Here is a 12,314-nt window from a genome sequence, read left to right as displayed (position 1 = left end):
TTGCAACATTCTTATAAGTTTATACGTCTCAATAACTTGCTTGAAATATAGCAACTAATCTAAATAATGCAGCACGTTATAATTAAAGGAACTAAATTGAACATATAACACCCACCGATTGTGGATCTTTTCCTGTCAAAGTTGGGACCACTACCATAGTATGGTGTGAAGCCAGAATGGACAATCCAATCGTAATCATCGAGGGGAAATCCAACATTTTTCCACGGGCATTTTGAGTTACTAATTCCGTTTTCAAAGTTACAGTCACCTGTTTTGAAAAAAAATTTTTAGTGTGGTAGCTATGATAAAAGTTGTGTTTTAGGAAATTAACTTTCGGTCAATTATTCATTTTGAAACTAGGTAAAACATTTGACGTTAAAACAGTAATAAAATTAACAAATGTTGATTGATATTTACAATTAATATCTTCAAATCTTTGAAAAAGCAGAAAATAGCAAATAAAACTATTTAAAAAGATTTTGAAATTTTTTATACTCAAAAAAAAAACAAACAATAATTGACTCGTTACTTGAATAATGCAAATAATATAAACTTAGCAACTATAATATCGCTCCAACTGTTGAAGCAGTCGTTTTGGTGATCATTATATAATATATCATAAACAAAATCTCACCGGGATTGAGACAATCGCCAAGGTCAACAAAAATATCATCCAAAGCAATATGACCAGGATATGAGTTTACCATAGCTTCAAAAATTATCTGTTGATAAATTATTCAAGTCAGGTGTGAGCATATTATAAAATAGATTTGTTCTTCTACTGTAAAGTGCATCATGAAAAAAGAAGAGCGAGAATTTTCTCGTGTATATTGTGAATTAATATATTCTTGTAAATTTTTGGCATTCAAATTTTAATTCAACAGGAAACGTCATCATCTCAACAGCATTAGCTTTTCTATAAAGGTGCAGTGCTAATTTAAACGTAAAAGTGCTACTGTTTATGTTACTTTTCCTACTAATAAATGCCAAATACTAGCTACTTCTACACTGATATATTATCTAGATTTCTGGCTAGCAAGGAGGTAATATTTTGAAGAAAACAAGTTCATTTATCCTGTTTTAGACATTTAAAACACTAACTAAGACCAATAAAATTTATGATTTTAATGCTAACTTGTATATAACACTAGAACTAATGTTTCGTATAAATTGAGTAATTTGTTTTGTCTAAAAACAACTTTTGACTGCCACGTGCTTTTGTTTTGGAAGATTAATTAAAAGAGGGATTTGAAACATTTTTTTAACTGTAAATAATGTGTGCATGCTACTTACAGAAAAACTGTTACGGTTTACATAAATCGTCATGTTGCCTTTTTTCCAAGATGTTTCTATGCCCAACAACTTTTTCTCTAAGACAAGTTCTTTCCCATTTCCGATGACATAAACCTTTAAAATGTTTAATGTGTAACTAAAGCTTCGATACCAGTAGGTCAAGCATGCTAAATTGCCATTTGCAGAGAGGTTCCTTTTAACTGTTCCATTTTTCTGACGTTCAAGACTAGTTGTTTCCATAGTGACAAAGTGACCTGTATGAAAATTTGATTCTTAATTAACAGAGAATATTCATGATGACAACTTCCCTTCAGTTACTAAATAGACATTATGTGCAAGGTAAAAGTGAAAAATTCTGAAAATCCATTTTTTATACAAACGTATAAGAAAATTAAATAATTACCAAATAAAATTACCAAAGAAACTATAAAATGGTGTCCTTTGTCTTTTCTTCATTATAAGTGGAGTATTACCATATTGAAACTAAAACGTTTCTATCACATAAAAGCTCCGATGTGAAGATACAAAGTTGGAAATATTATTTTTTACACAACGGAAAAATGTATCCAGGAAAAGAAATAAATTACTTATTAGTAAGAAAATTAATGAAAAAAAAAGCAATACAAACATCAGGAAGTTTCGCGAAAAACAAGCCAAGACGAGTGATCTTTATAGGTATTTTAACTTGAGCAACAATCCAAGTTTTTAAGATTGGACTTTTTAATTGATCAAAACATCAGGTAGTTTTTTAATACAAGCAAGAGGGTATTGTTATAAGTAGTATCAGAAGAAGTAAGAAAGCCAAATCCTTCCAAATGACAAATTCCGATGCCAACTTTTCTCAAGCAAAGGAAGCTGTAGAATTTTGCTAAAGACAACGTCAAAATATTGATGATATTTCTTAATTTCATTTCAGGCCGTATTCTGTGGCAGATTATGGTTTAGTTTCATTGTCCCCCATTGGGTACTACATTTTATCAAGATAAATTAGTAGATTGTATCATAGAAAGTGTAAATTCACTTGTTTTCACTTTCAAAACATGCAATTTTTTGAGTATTTCACCATTGAAATTTCAATAATTTGATGTCTTTCGCAATAGATCAACGCCATTATGATTACGTAATTTTAGAGGATACTTGATGTTGAATACGACATAAAATACAAGATGGCCAAACAAGAGAGTAAAAGATATCTTGATTGTATTACCAAAATGACTTTTTAATAGTTTTTTCAAACATATTGTTTCGAATTTATCAAATCTAGTATTATAATAAAGATTAACATGCAACGATCCTTTTGAGAATATATTTGAGTGAAATCTTTGACCGTTTGTGAAATCATCCACCGATAAAAGTTTAGGTAGAATCGTCATTTGCTCAATTTTATCGTTTTATTGTCTAAGTTATTGTGCTATGTCAACATCTAGCTTGAAGAAATTGATTGGTGTATCATGTTGTAAAAAGAGAACACTTAAACAATTCCACCTGTTGATTTGACAGCTTCATTTAAACATGATTGCATTTATGAGTTATTCAATAAGCAGTAATTTTCAAATTAAATTGTGGAAACTTTTGTAATTTCATGCACATTACATTCTGAAATGTTGTGACCACTTAAATTGTCAAATATATATTGTTCAAATTTTGAAATAGCAAGTACTATCATACCTTTAATTAGTGTCATTGAGACCCAGTAGCACCCATACATACAATACCCATCACATCGTATAATACTTTAATTATCCATTCAAACCGAAAGCTTATTATTTATGACCAACAAATGCAAAAGATGTCTTCAATAAACACTAAGCAAACACACTGGATATCACTAACATTAATGTTTATTCCACGATTGAAATGAAATTACTTCAATTTTTCCCTGCGCCACACCTCACCTGTAACTAGAATGTTTTCGTCAGATACGGGAAACTATTTAAGAGGCAAAAATTAACATAGTAAAATAATTCTGGCAATGAAATGCTGGATTTGACAAAGTTACCAATTTGCAAAAACATTTATCGGTGTATATATTCGCGATTTTTCGTTAATATACTTAATTATTTGTTCAAAATGATTGCAGTATATTTCTCTTTAGCTATAAAACTTGATCAGATAAATTCGGAAACAATATGGTGGCAAAAGCTGCGAAAAACTCATTTTCTTGGAGTATTTTTCAAAAAATGCCACGTTTTTCCGTTTAAACATTTTGCACGTACAAAAAAGTATTTTTAAAAAAATGAAGTAATTTCTTTAGATATATTTCTTGGCTCCACTCATTGCAGTATTTGAAATGAACAGAAAAAATAAGCAGATAACATTCTGATTGCAAAATGAATTGTTACTGTAAACTCTGAAAGAAGCAAAAAACAATCCATTACATAGGAAAAAGAGAATGTAAAAACTCTTCACTTAACGAAAAAAGATCTAAATTTCTTAAGTAAGAAATATGTCAAAACAATCAAAATTAAAGCTGCTAGATTCAACCTTCCTCGTAAAGTATATGTTTGGGTGCCGATGTTTTCACCAAATTGACAGGAAAATTTAATCGACTTTCGTTTGTATGGTAACCCCTCTCAAACATATGTGTAAAACTAAACGAAATAGATGCATAAAGATGTGTGTCTTCAAAATACCTTTTTCTTAGTCCATGATTATGAGACAGTAGTCACAGGATATAAGGTTCTGTGCCAGATTCTAATTAACTATCTTATTCAACTAAATGGACTATCTATTTTCGAAACAGGTCCAGTATTACGTTTATTTTAGTAATTTTCTTAAGTTGAACCAATCTTTTTTTGTGCGCCAGCAATTAAGACAAGAGTAGACAAAGAGACGCAATATAACAATTACTCACCATAGGCATCGCCAATAGTATGATCGACAATTGACAAGTTACCCAAATATGATCCAGAAACTCGTTGCCACCCTCCAATCTTTGTAAAATTGCACAGGTCGTTTTCAAATGTACATTGAATATCTAAAATACAGCGGTTACAAGCTGATTATAACGTACACATTGTAATGTTATAGAAAGCCTTTTAGTAAGAAGTATTACAGGAATGTAAATATTCATACCCATTGCATCAACAACTCTAAATGTCAACAAAAACCCTGATAATCTGTTGCGCCAGTAAGAAGAACGAAAACTGACATTAATATTTTCTTTAGTAAAGAAAATTGGAGGACTATTAACAAATGACTTTCCACATGTAGAATTAGAATATGTTCCATCTGAGATGATCAACTCTTCGTCATGACACCCATCTTCGTAATAATAATCTAATAAAACAAATCATTTCAAAGCTCGTACTGGATATTTTCCACTCTAGTTTATCCACAAAAAACTTAGAAATTATAAAATTAGATTTACAAATTCTTAACTTATTCTATATGAACATAAACTGTAACGATCTCAAAAATCTTAATGAATATACTGGAAACATTCATTAAAAAAGTGTTCTTTTTAAGCTAACTTACACCTATATATGTCAATAATGTTAAGGACAACTTCCAAAGATTTGTCTTCAGGAATCATTATAGTAACACTACATCTTAAGTTCGAGTTGTAGGCAAAGGGGAATCCGGGTGAGTAAATACGACCAGCGTCACTAGATATTGTTTTTTTAGAACAAACACTGAACGCAGGTGGTTGGCTGTTATCTAAAAACATACAAAAAGGAAAATTATGAATACAACTTTTAAAAAGCTCTGATTAAACATTCACCTTCAAGGTAAAATATAGAAAAGCAAATAACTACAAATATGGAATAAGATGTCTTGATGTTTTTACCAGTAAATATAGATTTAATATATTTATTTATATTTTTGTATGGATATAATTTTTACTAACAACCTCACATTGAAAATGAACAAAACAGAACTGAAACAACTTTTTAACGTCGCTACTGCCCAGATTAATTTTTTTATTTGACGGCAAATACTGTGACCAAATTGACGGGTAAGTATGATTTTACACTTAGCGCCCATATTAGCTAGCATTTTATGGGTTTTCACGAACGAAACTGGTTAAATAACTTCAACAACAACAAACCTTTGTGTAACTGCAGATACGTGGACGACATTTTTGTGTTTTTCATAACGAAAATGAAGCATTACTTTATTACGAATACATTAACAAACAGCACCAAAGCTTACACTTTACGTACGAAAGAGAAAAAAGCAATCAGTTACCCTTTCTTGACATCTTACTTACTAAGACACATAATAACTGTGTAACCTCCACTTACCACAAACCAACATAAACAGGACTACTGACAAACTATTTCAGTTTCACACCTTTAACTTACAAAATTAGATTGATACCAACACTGATAGACAGAGCAAGGAAACTGAACAACACAGAAATCGGCTTTCAGCATGACTTAAAAAAACTTTCAATTTTCACCTTACAACGTAATTCTTTTCCTTTTCATTTCATCAACAATATAATACAACGCTCCCTTAAAGAACAACAAAAGTACTGACACGTATGATTCCACAACGAACCCTGACGATGGACAACAGCCTGATAACAAACGCTTTTTAAAACTATCGTAAATAGATGATTACTCACGACACATTCAACGTAAACTTATACAAATCATTAAGCATCACTGTAAGGAAATTAAAATTAAACTCATTTTTACTCCTTTTAAAATAAAATCCCTTTTTCTGCTTTAAAGATCCACTTCCTGAAGTCTCCAAACTTATATGGTATTTTACCAGTTCTCATGTGCGGGATGTAATTCCCGTTACATTGGTGAAACCTCTCGCCAATTTTGTACAGGATAAAGGAACACACACACACAGACAAAAACTCCACCATCTATAAACATCTTTATGCCTCCTCTTCTTGTAAAAATAAAATTTTTAATTTCTTGCTTTAAAGTCATTGACACCGATTAATCAACTTTCTCTCTCAATATCAAAGAACCTGTTCACATCAATAAAAGTTATCCCGATCTAAATGTTCAAATTCACCATTACAACTCTATCTTCACTTTATAATAGGTCTAATTTCATTTATCACCATTTCTAATGTAAATACTTTTTTATCTATATATATATATTTTTCTAAATTTCCTTGAAATAAATCACACTCCCATTCAATGTAAATAATTTATTTATATCTTCCTATACTGTATCATATTTCATATTACTATCATTCACACTGAAGATATTGATATGTAATACACTTAAACAATTAAATATTGTTTAATAGTTGCTTAATGGTTTAATATTTGCTTTTATATAAATCATGATCTGCAAAAAGAATTGAAAAGAAAAAAATTTTCGATTAGATACAAAAAATGCTGCCCCTGTATTCTTCTTCTTTGAAAAAGCTGAAAATGCCAGGAATAATTCTAAAAATGCTCCATCTACTTCTTGCTTGGGTAATAAGGCTCAATTACGTATTTCAAAAAAGGATGTAGATAATGGGAGCATTAGTTTTTGCGTTAAAAATTTATAATGATTGATTGGGACACTTTCAATTGAGCATTCTATTTCCATTCGTGCTGATCTTAAGCATTAGACATAACATTGCTAGTTAATAATGTTTCCTCCTCCTAAGAATTTCTTTCATGAAATAAGGAAATATAGTGTTATATACTTTCTCCCCAAGTACACAAACAGGGGTTGGTACCATGTCTGGAACAGTTTTTACACGTTGGAGGTACTGCGTCATTATTTAACATCTTGTTAGACCTTTGAATTGTAGAATATTCTAAAATCGTGAGCACAATCTTCCCATTTAACGACTATATCAAGAAAACAATAATTGCAGGGCAACAAATCCTATACACTCAGAGAGAATCTCTCTTTCGCTTAGTAAAACCATTAGATTTTCACAAAAATCTTTCAAAACAGCATGAGTGCAAAAAATAGCTCCCAAAGCATTAAGGAAACACCGGTTTTTTATAAAATTGTTCAAATGCCATGTTTACATCTTCCTGTTTTTAGATACACATATTGTATCGATACACCATGATAGTTGATATTACTGAAAGTAACTTCTCTAGAAATAGCGGAGAGGGCAATATTCACATATTCATTTATTGCAGTATGTTCTTTTGAAATTGATTGTTTTCTGCAGATTATAACATGCCTATATGAATATTGCACCACCACCCTCAACCCCCAAACAATCCATGCTAGCTTCGCTACTGGCAAAATAGTGCAACGTCACCGCTACTAGCGTTTCCACGGACACTTGCACATTTGTTTTAAATTATTCATAACTCTGTAATAAAATTCGGAGTATATGAGGTATAATATAGATTTTATTGAGAAACAAACAATAAGTGTGCAACGAGCATCGAAATTGCAAATAACAACCTTCACGTGATATGACATCTATCATATCTACTTAATTAATTATGAAAAACAATAGTTTCATTTATATATTTTCGTTTGATGTTCATATCCAATCACTCCCTTTGGAAAAATATAAACTAATCTTTATCCCTTTAAATGTTTGTTACTCCCATATTTGATATCATTCGTTGAAATACAATTTTTCCTAATGGTTTCGTTAACATATCAGCAACCATTTTTGTGACGTACAATACTCAAGTTTAATTTTTTTTTAGTACTTTGTCGCAGGTGAAATGATATTTTATGTCAATGTGCATCGTTCTTGGATGATACTTCTTGCTTTTTGACAAACTTATTGCTCTTTGATTGTCTTCTTTTAAGATGTTTGGCTCCTTTTTGAGTGAAGTGTATATCACGTAGTAAGCCTCTTAACCAAATTGCTTCTTGGCATACTTCTTAATTAATCATGTAAATTACTATATTATTTATATGTTTTTTTTATGTTTATATCTGAACAGTTTGCTTTCTTGAGGAGAAAAATTCAAGCTGCGTCACCTGACGCAAAAAATTGACTTTGCACATCATAGATTTTTACGTCTGCATGTATCTTTTACGCCATTCTTCGCTTTCCATAACACTATTCACAAAATTGTTCCATGCACCATATTGATGTTCTGCCATGTCTTTTCCAAAATTGTGCTGATTTAGTTTTATATCTTCGCCGTTCGACAAGTGGACAGATAGAAAAGTTGACAAAATAATTTTCAGCTCTTACACTATTTGTGGAGAAGATAGCGAAAAAAACTGCCATTTGAGAAAGGGTGAATTGAAGAACACCATCCATGCATTTCCGTCATTAAATTAAAAAATTATGCCAGAATCTCTTCTTTCATTTTTTTTGAAAAGAACATCTTTCTTACTTAGTTTTTAAAAACGAATGTTCAGCCTTATTTTGGTTTGTTTTCAAACTAAACTTAAAAAATTGCAATTTTAATCTTTATGTTATATAAAAAAATAAGATAGTGTTGTCGTCATACCCAACCTTAAACGCTCTCTCGATACAAAGCGAAGTTAAGCCCTCGTGATTACACAGTATAAGATTTATGTAAAACTTGTAAAGTCAAAAGCTATAGACCTGCTTTTTAAGGGTCGCGAACTCATTCGGTTCCACGGCTCTCGTGTAAACGCAAGACGAAAAAGAACGAATGTTTGACCGGTTTCCACTTTGTCCGGTTCAAAGTACACAGCATATAAAATTACCTTTTTTGATAGGATGTGCCTTTAGTTAAACTCAATTAGGGAGGAAAAATAAAAAAATCAATTCGCAATAACATGCAGAAAACGTTTCGATATTAGGAAACAACCCCTTTATTTTGTGTCTGTATAAAAATATTGTACAAACTTCAATAGCGTTATAAAAGGAGTACTTACAATGAAAAATTGTAAATCGCAGAGAAAATCCTTCTAGTGGTGCCAATCCACTTGTCTTCAAAGTCAATGTTACAACATTGGTATACGGTACAAATGTCGAAGATGTTTCATTACCACAGAATTGTTTTGATGTTCCTCCAGAGATGGTAAGTGAATCCAAACATAAAACCTGACTGCCTGTTTTTTTGGGTAAAGTTATAGGTTTTATTTTTCTTCTATTAATAACATAAGTTCGTTATGTTCACAAGTTTACATACCATTATTGATTCGTTTCAAATTAATGTTCGAAATGATGAACCTGACTCTGTAGTTAAGAGGTCGACTGATTGTTATGGTACAAGTTCTTGTACCAGGATAACTTCTGGGATAGTTAGGAGATGTAATTGATCCACTGCTTGAAGTAATTGATGATGAAGAGCAAATGTCAGTTCCAGAGCCTTGTATAAAATTGATAGGAAATGATTGTTCAACAACTATTTATTAAATCAGTAAATGCATGACACTAAACACAAACTAGGGATCCAAGGATAGTGCAAAATTTCAAAAAGCAAATTTTGTTCAACATGTCAAAATTAACTGAGTTTCAGTTTAGCATTTTATAGCTATCTAGAATTATTTTAAAAGACTAAACAGTATGTCTAATACATGAAAGTTTTGCAACAGTGTAAAATTGTACTTATGACAAGGTTTGACATATGGTGTAGTATAGTGGTATCATCAATTTAAGTTTGTGAAATACTTAGTATATGGTACTCAAAGTACTGAATAAATGTATACAACAATAGTAACTCTTAATTCTGTGTTATTCTGACTCAAACAAAAGCTTGTTTGAGCGCACATTTTTGAGTAAACGCTACTCAAAATGAAGAGTATTAGTCAATGCCTTTTGACGTCCGGCTTACTCAAAATATGAGTATAATTCCGCTCGGTCATTCAGCTCGGAGAGACATCGGAACTGCCAAATAGACAGCCTAGAGACTGGGCTAAAGAGACGACGTCAGACATTCATAAGTCTATAGCCAACAATAAAGTTACGATGTGCAAAATGGGACAGATAATTAAACATATACTTGCTAAAAAGCCTTCACAAGGCGAAAACCTAACGTTCAGTCGGAAACAACAGTCAACAGAGCATGACAATGACTCTAAAACTGAGCTAGACTCAGAAACATCCTCTGGGAGGAGGAGAGGCAAGCGACAACGTCGCAATAAGTCTCCTCATGCTATAAGCATTGCTAGCGATAGCAGGCATAAGCTAGCGAAACTTGTGGGCACTGCTTGCAAGAATACCGACGGTGAGATAACAAAAATAAACCCTACGCGCAAGAACATGCTTTCTTAGACGACCTCTCAAAGAAGTCTGTCAGATGAGGAAAGCTAAGGCCCTATCATAACAGAAAAGTCGGACGACATAATGTTAAAACGATAGGGCAAACAAATGAACCCGAAAGATTAAAGCTAATCTTTGATAAATATGCTCGTCGTGAAAACTGCCCAGGAATGTGGTGCAAGAAGATTAATCCAGAGATATGGCAACTGTTAAGTTCAAAGAAAAAGAAGGCAGATATGCAAATGTTCAACGTACAACAAACAGTACTCACAGCCATGTTTGCAACTTTACAAACAACAAACTTGTTTGTGGTTATAGGCTGTAGAAGTGAAAACTCTTAGGTATTTGCAAACTTAGTGGATGCCAGATCGTTGATGGCACATGCACATAATAATTTATTATTGGTGCAAAAAGATTAGATAAAATCTGCAATTAAAGAGGAGTATTGAGCAATATGTTCACTGGAGGACCTGACAGACAGCAAATTAATGTGTGAAGATGACTTGGCAAAAAATCTAAAAGAGGTAAAGGAGACAAGTCACATCAGCTTCTCCGTGGGAAGTGGAAATAGCAGAACGTACTCTTCTGGCAAAAAACCAATTCCTTCTTATGAAAAGAGGCATTTTTGTACTAACAAAATTTTTTATGGCAAAGCCAACAGATGAAACTGCAAAGAAAGAAAAAAACCTAAATGGAAAAGAGGACTACAAAAAAAATCATAGAGAATTTAAATCAAATCAAAAAATCGGTAAGTAAGTTTGAGAAATTTGTACCTGAAGTTTAAAATTATCTACATAATTCATCCAAAAATTTCATTGCAGGGAGAATTGCACAGCATTCCCGCATGTACGGAAATATTATCTCATATAACAGGTGTTACAATCAAATGCACTGAGGAACCATCGTAACATAAGCTACGACCATAAAAATTTCTCCGACGTGAAAGCTCCTTGCTTGACGAGGAGATACTAAAGTTAATTAATAGGGGTGTAATACAGAAAAGTGCATTATGAAACTGGACAAATCCTTTGTAGCATATCTTTATTACCTAAATTAGACCCCAATGGGTCACATTACCTAATTCGTAAATTGAATGCTTTTAACGAGTCAGTGGTCTATCATCATTTTAAGATGAACTCTATTCATAATGTCACCAAGCTGGTAACGAAAAATTGCTTTATGGCATTCCTGGACTTAAAAGATGTCTACAACTCTGTATCATTAAGGGCATCGAATCAAAAATTTTTACGATCGTAATGGTGTGAAGAAATTTATCTATTTGCATGCTTTCAAATGGTTTTTCACGTGCACCTAAGATATACACTAAAGCTTTGAAACCGGTTCTAGCAAAATTGCTCTCAAGTGGACACAATTCGTTAGTGCATATTGATGACTGCTATTTTCAAGGGCAATGTGTTTAACATCACTGATACGTTTGTAATGTTTAAAAAACAGGATTTATCACAATTCCTACCAAGTCCGTCCAACTCCATCACAGGAAATCATTTCCTTGGGGTTTCTTATTAACTCGGTGAGAAAGACCATAAGGCTAACTTCGAAAAGGGCCAAGGATTTGAGGAATATTTGCAAAGCGCTACTAGATGTAACTAAACCACAATCAATAAGAATGTTTGCCAGTGTAGTTAAGAAAATAATAGCAAGCTTCCCAAGGATAATGTGTGGGCCCTTGTACTATAAAGAAGTAGAAAGTGATAAAACTAAAGACTTGAAAATTCAAAAGGTACTTTTGACACCAATATGCATCTATCACAGGGTGGAAAAACAGAATTACAATGTTGAGTCTCTAATGCAAAAAATTTGTTTTAGAAATTGTCGAGGGAGGAATCCCAACATACAATTACCATTGATGCTTCCTTTCAGGGTAGGAGGCAACGTATCAAGGAACATCCACTCTTGGAGCGAGGACAAAATCAGAGGGAAATGT

The 12,314-nt window shown here is 32.2% G+C and overlaps 1 protein-coding gene across 1 annotated transcript in view; it reads right to left on the bottom strand.

Moving 5' to 3' along the window:
- LOC124449545 overlaps positions 1–12,314 on the bottom strand; it is a 132,109-nt gene that overhangs the window by 118,107 nt on the left and 1,688 nt on the right. The window contains exons 3-10 of the mRNA XM_047000481.1: positions 9,297–9,476; positions 9,040–9,216; positions 4,771–4,953; positions 4,369–4,572; positions 4,148–4,270; positions 1,294–1,547; positions 635–722; positions 116–268 (exon numbers count right to left, since the gene is read on the bottom strand). Of these exons, the coding sequence (XP_046856437.1) occupies positions 116–268; positions 635–722; positions 1,294–1,547; positions 4,148–4,270; positions 4,369–4,572; positions 4,771–4,953; positions 9,040–9,216; positions 9,297–9,476 (1,362 nt within the window). The remainder of the gene's footprint in view (positions 1–115; positions 269–634; positions 723–1,293; positions 1,548–4,147; positions 4,271–4,368; positions 4,573–4,770; positions 4,954–9,039; positions 9,217–9,296; positions 9,477–12,314) is intronic.

Source organism: Xenia sp. Carnegie-2017, unplaced genomic scaffold (genome assembly GCF_021976095.1).
Source record: "Xenia sp. Carnegie-2017 unplaced genomic scaffold, XeniaSp_v1 HiC_scaffold_23, whole genome shotgun sequence".
Taxonomy (NCBI): domain Eukaryota; kingdom Metazoa; phylum Cnidaria; class Anthozoa; order Malacalcyonacea; family Xeniidae; genus Xenia; species Xenia sp. Carnegie-2017.
Note: the sequence above shows the minus strand (reverse complement) of the source record. Positions and strands in the feature narration are given on the sequence as shown.